General features: G+C 35.1%; 1 protein-coding gene across 3 annotated transcripts in view; it reads right to left on the reverse strand.

Moving 5' to 3' along the window:
* The window catches only part of ACVR2A (activin A receptor type 2A), an 83,043-nt gene that overhangs the window by 4,673 nt on the left and 53,225 nt on the right, over positions 1-25,145 (reverse strand). For 2 of the 3 annotated variants that reach the window (XM_058715353.1, XM_058715355.1), the window contains 6 exons: positions 14,768-14,791; positions 10,330-10,473; positions 7,872-8,015; positions 6,716-6,861; positions 4,654-4,768; positions 2,029-2,167 (listed from right to left, as the gene is read on the reverse strand). In XM_058715353.1, coding sequence (XP_058571336.1) covers positions 2,029-2,167; positions 4,654-4,768; positions 6,716-6,861; positions 7,872-8,015; positions 10,330-10,473; positions 14,768-14,791 — 712 coding nt within the window. The remainder of the gene's footprint in view (positions 1-2,028; positions 2,168-4,653; positions 4,769-6,715; positions 6,862-7,871; positions 8,016-10,329; positions 10,474-14,767; positions 14,792-25,145) is intronic. The other variant, XM_058715354.1, reaches the window with a different exon arrangement.

Consider the following 25,145-nt stretch of genomic DNA (forward strand, 5'->3'; position numbering starts at 1 on the left):
CCATCCCCTCCTGCCCCATTTCAGACTTAGCCTGAATCTGTAAGTATTTCATAGCACATGCAAAAGCATTTAAGAAGTGTCAGCATCTGCCCTTTTCATTTTTCATAAAAACTTCTCTGATAACCCTTCTACCCGGAAAAAAAGCATTTTTCATTCCTCTAAACTCCCATATCACTCCTTTACATTTCTCAGGTATTATATTCATCCAAAATAACTCACTGGATATGTACGTACTGAGCACGGAGCTGGACCGTTCACACTTACCTTACTCTAGAGTTAATTGTCCAGGGTATATTTTATCCCCGTAATTAGACTGCACATTACTTAAGGGCAGGGCCTTGTACATCCCCCATAACACCATATCTAATGGTTTGATTTGGAGAGTTCATATTATTAAAGTTCTTATGAAATATATTTTCCTAGAGTATCTGCCATCCAACCTACTTCTGCTTCTATAAATGCACATAATAAACATACCTCCTCTTCCACTTTGAGCCAAACTACACTGAACATTCAAGCTTACTCTTCCTTGCATAGAACTTCTAAGCTAGAATTATATCCAAATTGCTTCAAACTTTCTTAGGTCTGGATCAACTCCCATGCCAAACCCATGATCTTAAAAGAATGAATGGCTGTCCATTCCTGAGCACTCTACCAAGTTCCCCTTAAAAGCACAGTACCCCAGTGGCACCTGGGTGGCTCAGTCGGTTAAGCATCCAACTTTGGCTCAGGTCATGATCTTACAGTCTGTGGGTTTGAGCCCCACATCAGGCTCTGTGCTGACAGCTCAGCACCTGGAGCCTGCTTCGGATTTTGTGTCTCCCCCTCTCTCTGCCTCTTCCCTGCTCCCACTCTGTCTCTCAAAAATGAATAAACGTTTAAAAATAATTTTTAAAAAAACGCAGTACCCCAAATCAAATTTCATGTACCAGAGGTAGTCTGTCCTACACTGAGAAACCATTAAAGTACTCGGAAAATATTCTTACAAACACAGGTTAAGTTGGTTTAAGTACTCTACAGTTTCTTCTATGGTCTTTCACAATCTGCAGGAAGTTTTTAGGTAATTATAAATTTAAAAAGATCAAGCTAATTTACATTTGTCAAGATGTTTGCCTTGTATCTGCACAACCAAAAGAAAGTGCTGTAACACAATTCAAGAGAATAGAGGCCTTATGAGAAGAACTAAGGACTAATTTTCTCACACCAGGAATATAGTATGCAAGTTTATAATCAATCAGTGCAAATATTTATAAGACTTGAACAAGGATTTAAATAACAAAAACAAAGAATAGGAATCCTGTAGAACCAGTGTGATAGAGAATGCAGCTGGTGTTCACAATAATGTCTACATCAGCTCAGACTTTCGATGCTTTTAGGAGGCAGGATTTAACCTATGGTATATCCAAAGGCATGCTCAATTCTGTCATGGAGGACAGACTGTAAATTCCATCTGGTTAGGTATATTTTGGGCATCATGGGAGTGATGAACAGACTCAGCTGTGAGTGACTTGGGACGGAAAATCCCCCAGCTCTTCTTCATCCATCTCCTCTTGCCATGAAACTTGACTTTGGAACCTGAGGGCAGGCAGGACCTGCAGGACCTACAAAGTAGCAGCCCTGTCCCTACATCTGGATCAGAGTTTCAAATCCAGGTTTCACCATGTACCACCTTGAAGCTAAAACTGACAATCTGCTTAATTTCTACTTAAAATTTGAGACTCAAATTGTTCACTGGTAAAACTAAGATAGTAACTACCTCCAAAGTCGTTTTAGGAAATAAGCTAGACGTATGTGAAGTGCCCGGCAAAACACCTGGCAATGGTAAAGATCAATACATATCAATACCTTCCCTCTCCAGCCTGCCCTCATCCCCTGCCTCCTGAATTCTCTTTAAGCTACTGGAGACCTGTAGTCTACCTAAAAAAAATTTTTGTACTTTAACATAATACCTTTGAGTGTAATCATCCCTTTTCGTACATGTGTAGTAGGCAGTAGGCATATCTTTTTAAAAAATATTTTTTCCCTTACCATCTGCAGCAGTACAGCGAGAAGCCAGTTCCCACAGGACTAATCCCATGGCGTACATATCTATCCTCAAAAATGCATCCCTTTGGAAGTTTATAGCACCCTCTAATACCTCTGGAGCCATATACCTCCGGGTACCAACCTGAAAAAGATGTTGAAAGCAAACAGTACTTATTCATTAACTTTATGAACTAGTATTTTATGATTCTGTAAAAAGAAACAAAACCAAGCATGGTCTGCTATCAGGTAACTAAATTATGACCACCAGACTACAGAGTCCAGCAGAATTTTATTCCGTTTCAAGTAGTAACAGCCAAGACACTGGAAGTGGGAAGTTTCCATCAGTAGGGATTGCTTTAACAGTACCATGCAGCTCTTAAAAAATGTGGGGGTAAACCTGGACTGATAAGGAAAGATTCCCAAAAACACTGTACAGCAAGGAACAAAACAGTATATATGCTAAGATCCTTTCTGGGTATACTTAATAAATACATCAGGAGACATGCTGGGTGTTGGCCTAGAATTTTTCCCTCTTCTGGAAGTAATCACAAAAACACTGGTGGTTTTGTTGGAGACAAGGACAAGAAAAACTACTTTTCAGTTGTCCTTCTGATTCCTGTTTGAAATGTGTCTTTAAAAAAAATACTCCTTTTTGAGGGTTTCTCTTTCTCTGTTAAAAAAAAAAAAATAGTATATAACAAAAAGAATTAGCCAAGTAAAGGATGGATAAACTTTTTAAAGTTCTATTTCTATAAAGTCTATAATATTTATTTATTCATGAATTCTGTCTTGGCATTCTTTATTTATATCTGTCCCTAACAATTTGGTATTTCTTAGTAATGTAACTATGGTTACCAAGCTACTATAGCTTGCTTTGGTTGACAGTATTCATATATGAATGCTTAAAAATTTTATAAGATAGCTGGGTGGATCACAATCTAATTGAGTTTTTGTAGATTTAGGGAGTAGCCCAGATAATGGGTTCCAAAAAGCTCTATCCTTAGGTGACTGATCTCTAGACTAGAAGTTAGATGATTATCTGCAAATACACATATAATTGAAGTGTTTAAAAAAAAAAAAAAAAAAGGAATAGATCACTAAGACTCCCAAGTTCAGGTTTTTAATTCATTTAATAAGGAGAATGTTTTCAAAAAAGAAAAAAATAGCAGCTCTGTTTTGCTACTCTGAGTAATTGTACTAGGAGCAAGCATTTCTGAACACCTCCTAAAGATAAATGTATGCCATCCAAAGTAGTTTTCTTATGAAATGACAACTACCTTCAAGCATAAAATGTCCTCTTTTATAAATTAATAAGATAAAAATCTTATTTTTCTCCAGCATTCTTTGCAGTATATAAAATGTACAATAAAGTGTATTTTGAAATTTTCTGGTCCATGAAATATAAAGTCAAGGGAACCACTTATGTAATTATTTTTCCTTCTCATGTAAACCAGTTAAGAGGGCAGTAAAAGATATGAATGGGTCCCAAAATTATTTCATAAAAAAAGGAGGGGAGGGTTATGAGATGCCAGAGGATTAAAGTTATTTCCCAATTTCAGTTTTATGATAATCACACCATCAGCTCAGACGTTTGTCCCTAGGCCTCCTGCACAATCTCCCATCTCTGTAATCTACTCCACAAGACTGCCTTCGTTCCAAACACATCTGGTGTCAACTTTTCGAGAACTATGACTGCTGACCACTGCTCTAAACTAGATTCTTATATCATTATTCAATACTGCCAAAATTTGTTATGCGATGATTCTTTAATAACTATTCTTGGAGGACAATATACTAGGAAAAATGAAAGCTGAGCATTCGATTACCAAATTATTTCCATGATTTGAAAGATGAAGAGATAATCATACCAACTTGGTAAGGAAATGTCACCTTTCAGGTTAAACTAGTCTTCTTAACAAAAAGGTGATCTTTTGGAGTGAAAGCACCTTTACTAACCTTACAGTTTCTGAGGATAAATGTATGGATAATGTTACTTTCCTATTTGGCTCTCTTAAAGATTCCTGTTGTTGACAGCTCTTTGTACAAGATCCTGACTAGACAGGCTCATTGCACAGGGCTTTATAAGTGCTTTGAACTCTGGAGAGAATTCAGAGAAAAGCTAAGAAGTAATGAAGCACTAAAGACCAAGAAGCAAGAAACTATCATTATTGTCTGGAAAAAAAAACAGATAATAGATACACAGTAGCATGAATAGTGACTGATTATTCTGCCATTCCTCTTACGATGATGAAGGAGTTAACAAATTAAAACTACTGAGTTAATACTAAGAACTCCCTAAGAATTAGATCTATTTAAATGTGCTGGATTCTAACTTGATTTGTTTTAAAAACAGAATCCCATGACATATGTGTCTAAATTGTTTTATGAATGGATCTAAACCACTGGAGCTCCTAACAGTCTTTCACCACGTGAAAATGTCTTCCTCAGCAAATTTAACGTATTTTCTTTAAGAAAGTAACGTAACTTTCTTTAAGAGAGTCATTCTGTATTAGATGCTGAAATAATAACCATCACAATAATTTTAGAACAATTCAATCCAGATATGCCATTCGAAGAAAATATGGGACAAGATTATTCTTTCTTACAGGTTATAGTTATCATCCTTACCTGTCCATGGGTATCACCAGCAGACTTGCCAGCCTCAAATTTTAACGCCAACCCAAAGTCTGCAATGCAAGCTGTCAGGTTGTTTTTCAACAGCACATTTTTACTTTTGATGTCCCTTGCAAATAAAAAGACAAAGTATTCAAATTAATTTTAAACAAGTTATTTCTTAAAAATTTTCATTGAAAGGGAGAAAGGAGTGTATACTATAGAAGTCTGATACACAGAAAAAAGGAGAGGGAGAAAAAGCTTAAGCAAATTCCCCCTATACCATGAAGTACACAAGTAGAGTGACAAACTCATTTTTCATAACATGGACAGTAAGGAACTTTCTCCATGAAGTAGTTTTTTAAAGAGCTGCTATTCTAAAAATACTGTCTAGGTCATTCCTTCCTACCTACCTACCAAACATAAAATTGTTTTTTGAGGTAATAAGAATATTTCAGAGTTTATAGTTGGAGAAACTCCCACTGAAACTGAAATTTAAGACACCAAACAAAGAATATTCAAACAAAATGAACTGGCCTATTGGTACAGGCCTACATGTTAGAATGGTCCCTTAGCGGTTCTTATATTCATAAGCTTTGTTGTAGAAAAAAGCATCTCTAAGAATATGTAACATCTCTAAGAATGTGTAACAGAAATTTTTCACCATAAACATAAACAGCTCCAGCTAGATCCTGGTGTTCTGAAGACTAACCATTTTAAAACCATCAGGTATCTTCTTCTACACACTAGCTTCAAAGATTCATCCTAGAGATTACTATACTCTAGCTAAATACATCTATGCCATGAGCAGTGGTTAAATTTATGTGCCCAGACACAGAACAAACAGTGGAACACAGGAGGCAACAGGTACACACCCACGAATGCTATAAAAACCAATCAGTTTTCATCTCAGAAGATTTTTTGGAACCTTACTCCTAATAATCTTTGGGGATGCCAAAGAATGAATTCCCTATAGGTCTAGGTGAGGTAAGCAAAAACCCAGGAAGAGACCGACTATATGCAGGAAGGTGAGAAAAAAGGGGAGCTCTTTCTGAGGTGGAAGTTATTCAAGATTTGCAAAATCAGAAGCTATGCTAGAGTTGAATTAAAAGAAATGCCTCCCAGGAACCCAAAACACCCAACTGTTGGCCCTCAGCTAAGTATCTGTTAAATGAATCGGTTCATAACTCCTTTTAAAGCAAATCTTTTTTGTTTCATTGAAGTATAGTGGACATGCAACGTTACATTAGCTCCAAGCGTACCACACAGTGATTCAGGAAATCTATACATTCTGCTGTGCTCACCACAGTGCAGCTACCATGTGTCACCTACAACACCACTGATTATATTCCCTATGTTGTACCTTTTAATGCCATGACTTATTCCTTCCATAACTGGAAGCTTCTTGCCCATTCCCCTTCACCCATTTTGCCCATACCCCCCATCTCCCCTCCCCTCTGGCAACCATCAGTTTGTTCTCTGTATTTTTGGGTCTTTTTCCAAAGCAACTATCTTTAAATTGAATACAAGAAGACAAACTGATCCCATGTTTAAAGGAACTAACATTTTCCCTCTTGAAGGTATGACAATCGTTGGGTCCAACTACTATTGCTTCACTGATGAAGGCAATTGACTAAACCCAGTTATCCAAATGATGCCTCCTTCTACCTCAGCTCAGGTAATGATCACATAGTCATTACAAACATAAGAAAAAAAGGTAACTCAAAGTCTCTCCATAATTATATCTAATAATTATCCTTGAAATAAATCATGTTTTGAGGCAAAACAAATTTCTTCCTTTGTGATAGATAAAATACATTTTCAATGTTATCCATGCTTTCAGAAATGAGACAAAACGTAAGTCAATAATTAAATTTTGCTAATGATATTAATATATACATTATCCAAAATACTTCCTAGCCAATCTCAAAGCCAATGTGAAAAAGAAATGAAAATCAACTGCCTCCTATAGCATGGTTGGAGAATTAGGGGGAAAATAAATTTTCCACAGGATTATTAAAAATTTAAATAATAAATATTGACTTATTTGGGAAAACAGTATAAGTTTTAGCTCTACCTGTGAGATATGGCAGGTTTGTGGCCATCTTTTAGGCCAGGTATATCCTCATGTAAGTATGCCAGTCCTCTTGCCATGGTTTCTGCAATATGACACAATTCGTTCCAAGAGACCACATTAGCCTTTAGAAAGTCTGACAGTGAACCCTAAAGAAAAGGGCGGGGGGGGGGGGGGGGGAAAAACAACTTATGCTCTTGATAAAAGTCATATGACATGGAGACTTTAAGAAATGATAGGAGGCAACATATCTTTACTTTTAGCGAATATTAACATCTAAAAATCCATTTTTCTGGAATGGTTCAAGTTTCCTCTTAGTAAACATTTGAGTAGGAAGGAATACCCCTAATCTTTAAAGTTTTGCTACAAGACACAGTCGACTTCCTCCTATTTAGAAGGCAGGAGTTTAAAAAAAAAAAAAGACTATTTGAAAATTTAAGTTCGAGAAATATTTAAAAAGTTAAAATATACAGACTACAGAGATGTTACACCATAGGACTGGGAAACCCAAAATTAAGACCAATAAACTATGCCAGAATCTTCCTCTAAAGATTATTGCCATCCTTTTGGTCAAGAATTTAGGGAAGTATAAGAGCCACTTATATCTGACAGTGACGAAACTGACTGCCAAGGAGAACACAATTTCCTATTTCATTAAAATGTACTTTCACACTAAATCTGAAAGTAGAAAAATTGAGGAAAAATAGCAGGTATGCTTTAGTGATAACTACTCTACAAATCAGCGACAGAACAAAGATCATCAATTAAATCTCCTGCCTCTATTTTTCTCACAGGCTACACTGATTAAAGATTTTTAAGAAACAAAATTCAAGCTAAAAAATGGTCCGTGTAATAAAAATGGATCACATATGGTAAATGAAAATTACTAAGCACTCGCTACACTGAAATAATTATTTGTGAGAGAGGTATAAAACTGCAGCACGAGAAATAAGGGACAGAAGACTGATATTATATAAGTAGAGGGTTAGGTGAAAAAGTTGCCATCTTTGCTCTTATATTATTTTTTAAAAAAATTTGTAAATATTAACTGTCTATAATAACATACTGTTCCCAGAAAAATAAATCTGAGCAATTTGTGGCCAACATTAAGTAGGTAAGCCAACCCTGATCCAGAGTTAAAACCAAAAGTAGTTTTTACCTTTTCATGAAATGCTGTGATTAGCCAAAGGTCCACATCAACACTGGTGCCTCGTTTTTCTGCACCAATGAACTGTAATATGTTCTCATGTTTCATTCCAGGTAAACTATAAACTTCATATTCATTTTGCCATGACTGTTTGTCCTAGAGTTAAAAAGAAGGAATGGTAAGAATCCAAAGAACACAGGCAAATAAACCATATCTAAGAGATAACTGAAGAAGATTCTAAGGCAAAATTTAAAAATAAAGCTGTGTGTTAAGACTCTTTGATTTCATCTTATTTTTCATAAAATAAATCTGACAATAAGGTAACAACTTCATCACAAATGCCTTCCCTGCCCCATTCCCTCAAACATTCTTTTTTGTGTTTCTTGCTTGTAAATATAGGAGTTAGCAGAAATGCCATACTTCTGTATCTAACGATGGTAATACATTCTGCTTACAATTTAGTACTGTAGTGTAATTTTATCATGGTATGAAGTTACTTGTGTTTATTCAGAATAATCTCTGTAAGATATGAATTTCAGGTAGAACGACTTCATCTCAACAGAGGACAATGTTTTTGTTCAAAGACTAACATTATATCAAACATTCTTAACAAAATGTTGAGAATACCCCACGAAGTCAATAGGAGAGCAATAGGGGATAAATAGGCAATACAATATTTTTAAATACTATATGCTCATTTGTGCCTGCAAGTGATCCATGCTTACTACATGTCTACTTATAAAGGATTAGTTTCTCTTCACAATGGAAGAATAATAAAAGTTTGAGGCACCATAGCATAATGGTTAGGAACCCTCTGGATCCAAACTATGTTAAAAACCTTTGCCAAGTTACATCATCATTCAGTTACCTCATTAACAAAATGGAGACTATAGTGTCTGCCCACAGAGTTGTTGTATTATAGGTATACTGTATGTTTTATTCTATGTATGAGTACTATATCAATACGTATTACAGAGTACACGTATGTGAAGCACCTCCACCTGACACAACAGAAGCACTCAATAAAATATTAGCTACTGTTATTCTTGCTGTTGTTACCTTTATGTTTATATCCGAAGGCCTTTCTCTAATTTTTTTTTAAGTTTATTTATTTTGAGAGAGCAGAGGAGAGGCAAAGACAGAGGGAGACAGAGGATCCCAAGCAGGCTCCACACTGTCAGTGCAGAGCCCAATGTGGGGCAAGAAGCCACGAACCATGAGATCATGACCTGAACCAAAATCAAGAGTCGGATGCTCAACCGACTGAGCCACCCAGGCACTCCAGCCTTTCTCTCATTTTTAAGCTTCTTCCAACAATGAAAGAAGAACCCTGAATTTGTGAATATTAGCAGTACAGACTCAACTCTTCCTCTGAGAACCATAGTTTTAAAATATCTGCATTGCTACCAAAAAAAAAAAAAAAAAAAAAAAAAAAAAAGGTAAAAAACTTCTTCACCGACTCTAACAGGCCTTAGAGGAGGCAAGAAAGATAAAAGATAGGTATATTAACTTGACTGTATAACTTTGGAATAAGGAAGATCTGTGAAGATACAGTGGTGGAGCCTGCATCACCAAACCCAACCAGGATTACAATACCACACATGGCATTAGCTAGAGGGGCGTATAAGCAAGAGACAAGGAAGAAGAAATCATCATAGATCGATACCACCAATGGAACAAAACAAAACATAAGAACAGCTTAGAGGTGCATTAGACCAGGGTTTTATGAGGTAAGCCCCCTTTAAAAGAAAAACAAGTCGGGGTGCCTGCGTGGCTCAGTCAGCTGAGCGTCCAACTTTAACTCGGGTCATGATCTCACAATTCATGAGTTTGAGCCCCACATCTGGCTCACTGCTGTCAGTGCAGAGCCCGCTTCAGATCCTCCGTCCCCTTCTATTTCTGCCCCTCCCCTGGGTTCTTTCTCTCTCTCTCTTAAAAAAAAAAAAAAAAAAAAAAAAAGATTAATAAATATTTTAAAAATTAAAAAAAGGGAAAGAAAAACAAGTCCACAGTAAACCAATTACTGGGCATCCTGATTCACTGCCTCTGATAATTCACCAAACAAAATGAATCAGTCTGGGTAATAATACCTCTAAATAACTCTAAAATAAGCATGCTATTCTATCATTCTTCTGTTTGTTTTCTGATAATGTCAATGGGATATTAAAAGTTATCCAATGAAATTATATTATTGGAATCCTCATCTTCATTTTGCACTTCTGTAGAATTTTTATTGGCAAAAGATCTCCTGTGTGTTCATTTATTGTATTTCCACCACTCCAAAGACTACTGTACAATTCCATGCTTCATACGAGAAGGCGGACAAAAGGGGTAACCATTTTCCTCAGTATCACAAAGAACCACCTTGAAATATATGGTTTGTATTTTCAGACCATTTCTGAATTATACTAATCGAGCCAGGTGTATCTTTTAAAAAATATGTGCAGATCAGAAAAATACAATAACATACCTGTATTGGAAATATTTTCACAGCTACATATTCATTGAGCAACTGGGCTTTCCAAACACAACCAAATCTTCCCCTTGCTTTCACTTCTAATAACTGTAGTGGCTTCAAACCTAGTAATGGAGAAGGTGGGGGTGGTCCTGGGTCCTAAGATAAACAATAATGATAATATTAAAAAGCAGCACACAATACATATCAATTCTAAATATGAGAAAAAAGGGAGTATACTGAGGAATCAATTGACAGAAATGGTAAACACATACAAATGACATTAACTTCAGTCTTGCCAAAACTGATTTCTCAAGCATTACTAATTATTTATAGTGATCATAAGGCAAGCCACTTGAATCAAGAGTTTTCATAATAACATTCAGTGAATAACATTCACTACTGCTATCTAAGTACAGCAGGAGAAATATCAAATCATTTTTAGTCTCACTAATTTTCTGGACTAAGATTTTCTGTGACTTTTAGGATATTACTTAACAGTATTTCAATGGTTTCATCTAGTTGATACTTCATTAGAAGAGGAGGATTTTAAAAGTGCCAGCAACAGCAAGTTATGACTATGTCTCAAAGAAAAATACTCCTCAAAATCCACTACTTTCCCCAGTGACTGTTTATCTTTAATCTCAGAAATGCCCATAGTCCTTCTCAAACACACTGCAAATAAGTGTATCAAAGCACATAAGAGAAATATTTTGAATAGCCAAACTATTACGTTCATTCTGATTTTTCAACCTATTAACAATTCATCCCTTTGCTTATAATTACCAAATTGACCTGAAATAAAAATTATTAGTGTTCTGAGTCTGACTGGCAAAGAAAGTACAAATTATAATCCAGAAAATGAGTGGTCACTGTAGTAGATGTACAAGGTAAGTAAAACGAAAGAGAAGAGTACTGCTACAGGTAATTTAAAAAATGGAGGAAATACAGTATGTGAACAGGAGCACAACATTTATGAAACACAAGGGAATCCTCCCTATACAAACTCCTCACTAGAAGCCTCGTATCAGTTCAATATCTACAACTAAAACAAGATGTAGGAAGCCTTCAGAAAAGCTTCCAGAGCAAAGTAATAAAAATGTTTGAAAGGCTGCATAATGAGTATTGTAAGGAGGAACTAAAATTTCTGTGGCAACAGCAACAGACACTGTGACCCTGGATGGCATCTAAGTCGCTTGGAAAGAGTGTGCCATACCCTTATCCATGCAGCTCTCTTTCCCTTTCCTCTCAAGACAAAAATCTCTTCTAATGCCCTAAGACTGTCAGTGCTCCCTTTAGGTATTATTCAGCCTATTGGTGGCACTCAAGAATTTTAAAAGTTGACATCTACATTAGAAAGACCCTCAAAAAATAGAAACATTGTGAGGTATAAAAGAGGAAAAATGTGCAATTTCACTGTGGGCAATCTTTATAACATGGCTTGAGAATTCCTATTTTAAAATAGGAGGATAAACTAGAATACTTCCTGTAACTAATTTCAACCTCAAATGTTTATTTTTAAAATGTCTACAAAAGCTGCTTTTCCTTCACACATTGAAAAGATGAAAGGTTATACAGTAGAGCTAAAGAGTGTTGCGGTTTCACAGAGTGAGGAGTCTAGGAAGTCAGATACAAATCTTAGAGAAGTATGGCCCCCAAAGTTACGATTCTCAGTGGGAGAGGACAGAAGAATCTATGCAGAGGTTTTATCAAAACTAAACCTACCCTACCTCATTCCTTGACTGGTCACTTATAACTGTAATAAGAGATTCTACTGAAAAAGAGTATGTTATTTATGTGGATGTGGAGACAGGAGAAAAAAAGGTTGAAAACTACTCTTGCGGAGGCAAGAGAAACCACTCATGTTCAAAGTCCAAGAATTATTAGATAACTGCATAAACTAATTAATGTTAACAGAAAAATTTATGTTTGAGAAACTTTATAAGCATTTTTTTTAATGTTTATTTATTCTTGAGATAGAGGAAGAGACAGAGCATGAGCAGGGGAGGGGCAGAGTGAGAGAGGGACACAGAACCCAAAGCAAGCTCCAGGCTCTGAGCTGTCGGCACAGAGCCCGATGCAGGGCTTGAACTCAGGAGCTGTGAGATCATCACCTGAGCTGAAGTCGGACGCTTAACCGACTGAGCCAACCAGGTGCCCCTGAAAAACTTTAAAATTACTATAAAGTTAAAATCAATGATTTCCCCCCTTCTTTAGAAATAAGTCAGAAACGTCAAGTTGTCAAAGCAGGGATACCAAAAACTAAAGTATGCAGATAAGAGCTGAAAGGTGAAGAGGCAAAATAACGAGGTAAAGAATAGAATCGCTCTTTACTTAAACATTAAGATTTTGAATAACTTTAATATAAATTGATAATGTCTCTTGATAACATTCTATATTACCAATTCTGTTCTAAAGAGTACCAACCACACAGCTAGGATTTAGTCTATAAAACAGTATTTAGATGACTTAATCCACATCTCAAGAATATGTCAGCAGTTCAAAATAATACTAACCTTAATTTTAGGAAACATGCAAGAACTCTCAATGTCTATATTTAGGGGGAAAAGATCACTGAATATTTTCTAAGTGCAAAGATAAACTTCAAGGTTCCCATAAGTTTCCAAGGTTTTGTTTGGCAAGTTCTAAGCTACCATTATTTCAGTAAAGTATCTTAGGTCACTCTCCCAATGACATTACCATTCTATTCAGTATTATATCATAACAACCTGAAAACAGACTGTTGTCAAAATTACTTATAAATAAAAAGCTTAAATTTAAGAACACTGGCAAATTTTTAAAGGGTGAGGAAAAGGTCTACAAAAACACATTCCTATAAAATCTCAAAACTTTTAGAAATGATACATGTGTGTTTTTAAATAATATTCTATAATACTGAAAAGTTGAGACTCAAAATGAGCTGATGAAGTACAGCTAACTGAATAAAATATATAGTGCCAAATCAATATGCCTTTTTGTTTTAATGAAAAATTACTAGAATATTCTATGTCATACTTTTCAACTCTTCATTAAATTTATAAGACGCTTTAACTGTATCTCTAATATTTGGCTTTTATTTATCCTATCATCTAAGAATATCAGAAATTATTTTCAGTTTATGAGCATCATTATACTAATTTACCCACCAAAAGTCAATGCAGTTCACGCTTGAACAACATGGGTTTGAACTTCAGCGGTCCACTTATTAGGTTTCTTTTTTCTTCCAATAAATATAATGCAATGTATTTTCTCTTCCTTATGATTTTCTTAATAACATTTTTTTTGTCTCTAACTTACTTTATTGTAAGAATAAAGTAAGTATGTATACCAAACATACAACATACAAAATATATGTTAATCAACAGTTTGTGTTACCAGTCACAAAATTTAGTACTTTGATGGGGGTAAAAAGTTACATGCAGATTTGACCGTGTAGGGCGTCGGCACTCCCTTCACCCCGCACTGTTCAAGAGTCAACTGTACTTGATTCTAGGAATAAAGATTTATACCTTTAAAATATATCAACAACCCAAAGAGATAAATTCAGATTTAAACTTCATAATGACATCAACATTCTGATGTTATCCATAAAACATGTCTTCGCCCTGCTACACAGAAAACCACCTTTTAGGGAGCAATGGTAAGGTCTGCAGAATTCCTGAAAACTTGCCCTAAGTCTCTAGTTCTCTTGCAATAAATACCCATGCCACTTTGCACAGTTAAGAAGACATGTATTAGAACATAGCTCTGATTACATCTCCTTTATCCATTTGTATATTAAAATTATACAATTCTAGCATCAGAAGACCTCATGTTGAGAAACAACAAATGGCAGTAGCTGAAAAAAAGTGCACCTACCCAAACACCACTACCCTCTAGAATTACTAAAATCAAGACTGGAATAAATTAGTACAAGTGAAGAGCTGCAAAGTAGTCTGTGATCATTTTCTTTATTCTGAGTTCTCAAGGGTGAGAAGGGTGAATTCTAATCTAAAATAAAGCCTCAATCTCTAGACAGCAAAAGATGAACTGGCTAGCCCATTTGCTACAGAGGCTAAAGATGCAAGAAACTATCTGAAAATATAGATTTCATGATAAAAGATAATGGGTTCAACCAGAAAGTCAGCTCCTGTTAAAAATGTGCATACGTGAACATTTAAGCTAGTGACATTTCTAGCCACTAGGGGTTAATGTCTACTCAACTAAAACCGTTGTTTCTACATTCCAACTTAGATAAGTATAAATGCTGGTAACGATTCCTTGAAAACCAAAACTATTACGGTGGCAAATCAATCATGTTTTTAATACTAAAAGTGGTAAAAAAAAAAATCATAACAAATTTATAAAGGATGCACAATAAAGCAACAACGACAACAAAAATCTAAAAACAAAATGTTCAGTATGCATCCACAAAAAGTTCCACAACCATAAAACAAACATCAATGCATCTTACCTCTATCATTATATGAAAGGCGTGCTTGTGAAGAAAAAACACAGGCAAAAGAAATTACGATTTATATCAAGAATGAAATGAAAAATGACACATCAGTTACAAAAGTGAAAGAAAGAGAATAATGATTTAGCTTTTTAAAATTGGCAATGATCCAATTTATCATATTTTTAAAATAAAAGTTGGGAACACTTTCCTTATAAACAGAGGAAAGTAATATCAAACAAACAAAAAACTTGGACATTACCTTTCAGATAAGGGGTATTATTATATACATGGTTCTGGTATGACCCCAAGTTACCTGATCCAATAAACTTCCAAGTCTTAAGTAATTGTTACTTGTTTTTCTAAGACGTTCTAGAGTCTCAACTGGAAGAGTAAAATGAGCAATTTAATTGAGAAAATATCTTGGAATTGGCTTCTGGACACGAGAGGGCAGTATTGCCTTTAACAAAAACCAGGAGCAGCACAGGAGACATTTTTATGTAACTAGAAGTTGGTTCTCAGCCCACACTCCAACAGTTGTTTTACGAATCTCTAAAATCTATTTCCTGAACTGCTTCACTCCCTTTTCATGGAAGACAGTAGAATCATAATAGAAAAATGTTCCTGATGTCTTTGTGTGTGCAACATAAACAATATACTAGGGTAAGAAAATAAGACCGAGGAAAAAATTTTAAAAATGAGATTTAAGTAGAACACAGTGACAGGCCAGGCCCACTGTTGACTACTTACTAGCCACATAAGAGTGAAGAAGTCAAGTAGTGGTGGCCATGAGAACAAGTATCCATACATATTTTTTAGTCTGAGGACACTTAGATACTGACAAGACTTTTGAAAATAAGATTTTCATTTTCCCAGTCATCCTAATATAGTTAAGGGCCTAAATTTATAATTAAGAGAAATACTGTCACCAATGTAAAAATCCCCTCCTTCAAATCCCCTCCAATCGCTGAGTAAAACCGCCATTTCTAATATCTCTACAATATTTATACAGAGAATAGCACTGATTTGACAACTCATTTATCTGTACCAGCAGCTTAGTTTTTCTTCCTTCTTGATTTTTCTCCTATGATAATGGTTCAGGATTATTTATAATCCATCTAAAAGGCCTAGCTAATCCTACTATCACAACATCTTATCAGTACTCCAGAGTAAAATTCATCTCTTTGAAAGAAATACATGCCAAATGAATAACTAGACTTCAGCTTCCCAGGGCATAGGTATGTCTCAGGTTTTGTTTTACAGTGACTTGTAACAGGGATAATAAACCTACCACTGCAAGTAACACGGTGCAAGTATGTGCCATCCATGCATCTTACCAAAAAGTCTATCTTTGCTCAATATACTTCTCAATAAATGAACATGAGAATAAGTCCTAGAATGATCAAGCTAAACAAGAGATGCCAACAACAGGCCTCAATGTGTAAACTATGTTACAAAATAAAAGGGTCAAAACAGAATCCAAAAAAATTAAATCACTGAAATACATGGATAAAAAGCAACCAAGCCAAACAAACAAACACACAAAAACAATCTGAATTCACAACACAGAAAATGAAACTTGACTATCATGCACTATAACTGGAGAGAACAGTAAAAAACAAATCAGCACATTAATGTCAAGTCATTAGGCTCCTGGATGCGAAAGAGACTTCGCTGCCTATTCCATAAGGGGGAAAGAAATTTAACTAAATTATATTGCCAAATATCAGAAAATAATGACTAGGACTTCTCCATTCACTCAACCAATCTTTACTGAGTGCCTACTTTGCACCAGACACTGACTAGCTGGCTTCTCGTGATGCCTACTACAGTGTGGGGAAGTAAGACTAATCAAAGATACCACACTAATGAATGCATAATTATGAAATAATTGCAATAAAAAGAAATTCAGTATCCTGAGCACCTGTAAGGAGAAAACTGACTTACACTGGCAGGTTAAATAAGATTTTCCTGGGGAGAGGATCCTTGAAAAATGGAGTAAGTACTAGAGGGAGACAGATTAGGTAGGAAAATGGCATTGGGATACAATGACTCGTGCAACCAAATGGTTACTGGTTCTATTTACTGAGAACGAGGTTTGGAGAGATTATTTCCCTGAATGTTAACTACTTGGAAATATCTAATTGCTGATGTTTAGTAGGCAGTTAGATATACAGAACAGGAATACAAAGAAATCTTTCTAGATTATGGATTCTGGTTCATTTATATACTATAAACATATAGGACATATACTATGAATTTTCTCTTATTTACTACTTAAATCATTCCAAGTTTGATATATTTTATGTGTGTGTGTATATACATACACATATGTGTGTATATATACATATACATATATATATACATATAGACACATACACATATATACATATATACATACATACATATATACACACACATATATACATATATATATACATATATATATGTATATATGTGTGTGTGTATATATATATATATATCTAACGGGGATAACTCACTAAATATCTTCTTAAGACCTCAAGAAGAATTAAGGACCCCTCCTACCCCCTGCCCCCTACACAAAGTATTTGAAAACCAACCAATTCTGAATTTGTCTCATCTTAGTCATCTAATTATCTCATGCTGTAGGAAATTTTACAGTTGCTAATTTTAAAAAAGACTATTGCCAAGTAGATAGAAATAGAATATATAAAGAAATAATATAGTGTATGTATCAGAACAAATGTTTCTGAGCTAGGAAGACATTATACATTAACAGATTCAATAACATTGATACCGCCAAATGCACAGCCATCATTCTATCCAGTTAGATCTTCAAAATTCCACTGTGATGCACCAACTCCTACTTCCTCCAGTTTCTCTCAACTAACTCCTGAAAGCAAGGCAAAGGCAGACAGAGGTGGATGAGACAGGATTCTGAATAAGTTCCCTAAGGAGAAGGTAGCTCCTCAGGGTAGTTAGCAGGGGGGAGGTTAAAAGTCTGAAGAGACCAATCTCCTTCTGGCCACTGCTCAAAAGCATCAGGTTTATTATTAAGGATAGAAGAAATTTTTATTTATTTTAGCATTTGTATTCTTCAAGTAAAGCTGCAAAAAGGAAAAGGATCACTACATATTCTATAAATTATGGCGTGGTAAAATGGTTATGTTTACCTACAGGGTTATATGCACTTACTATAAAAGCTATTTTGACTTTATAAATATTTGTTGTTTATATTTTTTAATGTTTTTTTTTTTTTTTTTGAAAGAGAGAGAGAGCATGAGTGGGGAAGGGCAGAGAGAGGGAGACACAGATTCCAAAGCAGGCTCCAGGCTCTGAGCCATCAGCACAGCGCCCGACGTGGGGCTCAAACCCATGAACCGTGAGATCATGACCTGAGCCAAAGTTGGACGCTTAACCAACTGAGCCACCCAGGCACCTCTCGTTGTTTATATTTTTATATAAACAGTAACTCAAAGGGTATACAAGGTTGTATCTGAGAAGGGAAATGTTCTGGAGATGAAGGATACAAAAGGGACTTCAACTTTATCAATAATGTTTTATTTCACTTACGTTTTCCTAAAGATCCAAAGTAGATGTAAGAAAATGTCTGTTCTGAGTGGTAGGTGTTTGTAATATTTTTCTCAAAACTTCCCTGTGTTTTGCTCCTTTATTTATGACATAAATGTAAATAAAGATTTAGTTATCAGCCAAAAAAACAAAAAACTACTTTAAACATACTTTATATACTCTGATCGTCCTCTTTATCCTGCTTTAGTTTTTTACAGACCCAATCTAATTACCTACTGGAATAAATAAGCCATTCAATTAAAATCATTTCAGTGAATAATAATCCTTGGATATAAATGCCCAGACTCTACCATTCCAAAGACTGACACTAGAGCAAGACACTTCACCTATCTGTCCCTTGTTTTTCTTATCTATAAAATGGACTTAATAAAACAGAACCTATATTTGGGGTGTTGAAAGATTGATCTGTGTAAAGTGCTCTGTGTAGTCCTTGACAGAGCACTCAAAATTGAAAATTTTTATTATGTTAATTTCAAAGTATTGGCATATAAATATGTATCTTCAATGGCTTCAATAAATACAACTTCAAGTACAATTCTGAAGTTGTTACTCTGGCAGCAATAATAGCTAACAGGTTTTGAGCACTTATCATTAGATAAGCGTCCCAGATATGGCTCCTGGTCACTATATAACTGGAGTCAGACATTTCTCCTCTTTTCCTCCACTCTTGCTCCCTTCTTACTCTGCCTGTCATTGCCAAGCTGCAAAGCCAAACAACCAATCACCAACCTATTTTTTGTTCCCTTATATACTAACTGTGGGCTTCAAAAGGGAAGAACTGTCCCTCCGATGCTTATCACCACACATCAGCATGATGCCCAGCACACAACAGGCTCTCAAGCATTAGGTGAGTGGTTAAGCTAAAACAAAACAAAACAAACAAACCTGAACGAACACCCGCCAGCCTATGCGATACAAGCAGCTTTTCACTAACAAATGGGCCTTTTCATTTTATTGTCTCAAATTAACAGAAAAGATTTGACAGTGATGAAGTAGCTAAGAATGAAGGAACAGATCTACGATGAGGTCCAGGAAGTAGAGTTGAGAGAAAATCAAAGTCACTTCTTCCTATCTTCCATCTTGCCAGATAAGAAAAAAGAGAAATTTTTTATTTTTTTTAATGGTTATTTAATTTTTGAGAGAGGGACAGAGCTAAGCGGGTGAGGGGCAGAGAGAGAGGGAGACATAGAATCCAAAACAGGCTCCATCCAGGCTCTGAGCTGTCAGCACAGAGTCCAATGTGGGGCTCGAACCCATGAACCATGAGATCATGACCTGAGCTGAAGTAGGACACTTAACTGAGTGAGCCACCCAGGCACCCTGAAAAAGGAGAAATTAGGTACTCTTATCTATACGCATCAGTCCCACTTGTAAATTGGAAGATGCGGTCCTCCACAGTCCAAAGAAAAACTGAACTCAAGATTTTAAAAATTAAATGGAAGTCATTTTTAGAAATAAAGTGCTCCATTATTAACTTTAATGTACAGCTTTAACTCATTTTAAACTTTGGATAAAGCTTTTAATTTTTTTTCCTTCTCCTCTTCCCTTCTTTTTTGCTTTTGGACATAGAATTTCAGCAAATCTCAAGCAGAGATTTGTCCATTCATTTGTTAAGTAAAATAATTCATATATGCCTAAGAGAGTAATTTTTTGTCAAGCTGCAAGTCTACAAATAATTTATGACACTTCTCCCAACAATCAGTTTAGAAGTATACATAAAACTTAGTTGTAATTTAAGTTGTAACAAAAATAATCACACACAAAGGTAGAACACAGAAGAAAGAGACATTTGCAATAGTCCTGAACTATTTCTTAGGCATGTACCAAAATAAAAGAAAAAAAAAAAAAGATGCTCAACTGCAAGACAAGAGCATTATATCACCAGATTTTAAACCTACTAAAATAAGACAGTTAAAAATATTGTGAAATGTAGACTCCAGGTCTTAGCAGAAACCTAACACCAACTCAAAGCTAATAAAACATCAAGTTTTGAAATTTCATGAGCATACATTAGAGCTCCACTAAGTTTCACTTAAGCACACATCACTTAATCAGAATGAAACTGAAAAGTATTGAGCTGAGAAGCTATCCTCAGTATACCTTTAAATTAAAAGAAACCAATTGTGAAATAACATTTGTAGTTTATAAAAGAGAAGGAAAGCATGTATTCAAATGAATGAGATTAGAAAAAGGTGTCAGAGGATACATATCAACCCGTTAAAATTGATTATTTCAGGAAAATGATAAAGGAAAAAAAAAGGAAGAACAAATGGTTCTATCTCCTTTCTTTTGCACACACTTCCTTCTGTAGAATTTGTCTTATTATAACAAGCAAGTATTATACATTCTTAAAAAGAAAAGAATTAAAAAGAGAAAGTGAGTCAACCTATTTCAAGATGTGGTTTTGCAAGTATAACAATATTAGCATGTTAAATACTCACTTAAATTTAGTAAATTTCCCCTTCATCCTCCCCAAATAAATAAGCAGCACACTTCCCTAAACTGGCTTGGTTGAATGTTAGGCTACCCTTTCAGTATCTTATTAATTTTAAATGGGTACACATACAGACTCATGTTCAACAGGAAAGTCCTACACAGCATTTTCAGACAGCTTGGTTTCTCAGTGGACAGTAATTTGGCAGAGCATGAAATGACAACCTATTATTACTTTAATATTAAGGTCAACAGGATTATTTTGTATGCCCAATTCAGTATCCCAAACATCTGACAGCCTTTATTCTCTACCAGACCAAATTCTAGACAAAATGTCATGATGCAAAGAACTGAAGAGACTGATGTCACTTAAATAAGTGTTAATGTTGCAATACTACAGTGCTATTTATATAGCCTTTAAAAATGCACAAGAAGTTAACTTCATACCTTGTTAAAGGTAGGTAATTTCTAGTTCCTAAAATCTGCTTTCTTATCAGCAAGTGTTTTTTATCAGCACAAATACAGATCTTATTAACAGGAAACTGAAGCTCACGTATGGTTTTGAGAGCGATGCAAACACTTTTATTGAAACCACATTAACTCTAACCACAATAAGACTTCTTAATCATAGAGTCAATGCATCTATTCCCTCCTATTCTTGACTCACCGGCACTAGAAAAACCAGTTGTGTTCAGTTTACTCACTGTAGATACAAGAGCAAATTCCTACATGTGGAAAGACAGTTTCAGCACAGGCAAAAGGACCTAGGTGATGCAAATTAAAAGGATGCTTCAAAGCTTGTGATTGCAGAAAGAACTGAATACTGGCATTCTCTTATAAAAGCCTGAATACTTCAACTTATTCTACCCTAAAGACATACAGCCTCAATATTTTTCTTAAAACTAAGCCCTAAAGCTTTTTATTAAAGGAATCCCTGGGCATGCTGCATTATCATCTCAGTACAACTCTAAATGCAACAAAGTCAATTCAGTAATTCGTCACTTACAGAGTGGTTATATCTACAAACAGTAGGTGACAGACAGTAGTGATTACAATACACCCATGGTATTCAAGGGGCTTACAATCAAGTGGGAGACTGGAACATGTACACAAATGACTAGTGCCTTTCTCAACTGGGGCTATTCATCTGAATCACACAAGATATAAACTGACTTCAGCACTATTTTCTCAATTCTTTCAAGGACAGTACACAACTAATACCATTCCATATATATATAATGGATGGCTTAAGGTGTAATGGGAGGAAAGAATAAAAAGGTAGATGTATGGAGGTATGGAAGCCCATATGTCATACTCCAAACTGTGTATTCTTTGCTGTGGGTCACTGAGAGCCCTCAAATATTTTTTAAAACAGAAGTAACATGGGGCACCTGGGTGGTTCAGTCGGTTAAATGTACAACTTCAGCTCCGATCATGATCTCACTGTTGGTGAGTTTTGAGCCCTGCGTCAGGCTTGCTGCTGTCAGCACAGAGCCTACTCTGGATCCTCTGTGCCCCTGTCTCTGCCCCTCCTCTACTCACACTATCTCAAAAATAAACAAACATTAAAAATAATAATAATAATAATAATAAGTAATATAATCAGACATGTAAAACACTATTCTACAGTAACAGTATAGATGAAGAGAGAAGACCAGCTGAGATTACAGAAATAATCTCAGCCACAGGTGTAATAATGTCCTGAACTACAAAAGATCAAGAAAGATAAAAAGGTGAATGAACAGGACTTGGTAAATGACAGGGCCAAAAAAAGTAGCAGCTGTCTCCAAGGCTTTCCACCCAGGATGACTGGATGATACCAAGACAGTGATACCATGGAACAATGTTAGAAACGTAACAGTAACAGATTATAAAGAAAGAAGGATGGCTTCAATTAAAAACAAAAAAAGAACAAAATTACTTTACCCATACTTCTAACTATACTAGATCTGAGAATAAATATTTTTTACTGGTTACTAAGAACCATAATTAAAGACCAGATTTTAAAGCAGGTATATTTCCGTATCACTTCCTCACAATAAAATACTAACACCAGAAGAAATTCTAACTCGATGTCTTAGAAATAAAGAATCCTACAATTTAGCTGTCAGAACCAGCTTAGTAAAAAGATACATGTGGATATCTCTCGTCTTCCAGGATGCCATAGGACTGATCTTTTAGCCCCCAGTGAGAATAAAAGACTGAAATCAGACCAAGGAATGATCACAGTATGTATAACTTCAGCTTGCTCTGTGAGATTCACTGTAAATTCTCAAGTATAGTTCTTATTGTAGCAATGACTTTTCAAGAAGATATTACCACAATGAGACTAATGTCTTACAAAGACCAATTAATTCACAAACCAGCCTTTAGCCAAAGCTTTAAGGAAAAGTTTACCTAATAAAAGGAATGAAATATTTCATGACACTGTCTAAAAATGTTTGAAAATTTGGGAGGAAAAATCCACAAGAATATAAGATCTTTCCAGAATTCCTAAACCTAAACCTTGGAATTTTCCTAATTCATAAACCTTGAAATTAAGCTTTGAATATGGGAACCTGAATATGGAAGAAATAGGGAAATCACCGTGAGACTTCAAATGTATGTCTCCCTTACTACCCCTGTCTCTCACAAAAGTCTTGAATAACTAATAGGCAGGGGTACTATCAATTCAGAGGCTCAGGAATCCTTACCTACAACCAATCAATGCTGATAAACCTTATTCTAAAATGTGCTAAAAAATTTTCTTAATGGAAACACAGGAATATGCCCTTCTATATTTCCATGACTTTTCCTTTTTGTCCTATGTGAGGCCATATGATCATGTTATTACTCATTTTAGTAGTCAGACTATTCAATATCCAAAGTAGGAAAATAAATTAACCTATAGAATGATTTTGAGATGGCAGTGATGTTTACTGAATTTTTAAAACAGCAGAGACATCAGCTTCCTGGGGGGCGGGGGGGAGGCAGAACAGCATAAAGCAGTAAAGCTTTAGTGTCAGAGTCCTTGGTTCGGATTCCAGCTCTGACACTTGTGAGCTTTGCTATGTCTCAATTTCTTTATCTATAAGATGGGGATTGAAACTACATAAACAACCCTGTGAGGTAAAATCAAATCAGCATTTTTCACACCTGGCTGGTCACAAGAATCACCTTGGAATTTTATTAGAAACATAAAATCTCAGGCCCCACTCCATACTTACAGGGATGTGGCCCAAGAATTTGTATTTTTTAACAAATTCCAAAGATGAGCCTTACATACCAGTCATAATATAGGAACCATGGAAAAAATTTTATGTATGTTTTTACATATTCTTATATAAAATTCTTGTCTTTATATATTTATGTAACAGTATCCCAGTACAATACATTCTAAGTGTTCAATAAATACTTGATGTTATTATCAATAATTACTTTAAAATAGGAGATAAAATTGATCATTATGTAACAGGATGGCCACTAAGCAGTGTTGCAGAACTACTTTGTATAATCCTCTCACCAAAAATGAGACTTAAAGCATGATACTATACTGTTTGAGACAGTGAGAGATGATATAAACTAAGTTCCAAATTGATGACAACCCCTCTTTTGCACAACATAGTTTGCAACAGAAGGAAAGCATAAAGTCAGGCATGTTTATATTTTTCCTAACAAAGCTTGACCATTCCAGATCATTCCATCACAAAACCATGCAAATTCACCACAGAGCAATTCAAGTGCTAAATAAATGTGTACAGTATCATTAATACGGTAACAAATATCCAAAGCCCACAGAAATGGATATTCATTGAAGATTCCTGATTCTCAGTTATTTATGAATAACTGCATCTTTCCTTTTTAAAGTCTAAACGTTTGAATTAATTATCATTTCTAAATAAAATGGCCTCATGTGTTAAGATACTGAGCCTTTTAAAAGAAAGCCCAACCACACCTTTGTGCTAATATTATATAATTATCAATGCTTTCTATAAAATTACATTATTTTTTTAAGTTTTATTAAGAAACTTAACAAATTTGTTTTTAAATTGAGTTTCCAGTTTGTTTCGATCATCACATAAATCTAGGGTAAATTCAGACACTACTACAAGTACTAAATACTCTCCCTTCTAAATACAAACATAAAATAAAAAATAGTTGCCACCAAGAGAAGATAAAGTGTACAGCCTACAACCATTTGGAGTAAACTACATATATTTATTAGGCATTTATTTTTTTATTTTAAAATACTTTTTTAGAGACAATTTTTAATAAACTCATAACTTAGTTACTAATGTGCAAAAGTCAAAATATTTCAGCTGCACAAAATAGCATGTTTACCTAATTTGCAGAATAAGGTATTTCACTTTTGGGTTTATTTCTCCATACACACATCTTAAAAGATTATGGA

This window comes from Neofelis nebulosa, chromosome 2 (assembly GCF_028018385.1).
Source record: "Neofelis nebulosa isolate mNeoNeb1 chromosome 2, mNeoNeb1.pri, whole genome shotgun sequence".
Lineage (NCBI taxonomy): Eukaryota > Metazoa > Chordata > Mammalia > Carnivora > Felidae > Neofelis > Neofelis nebulosa.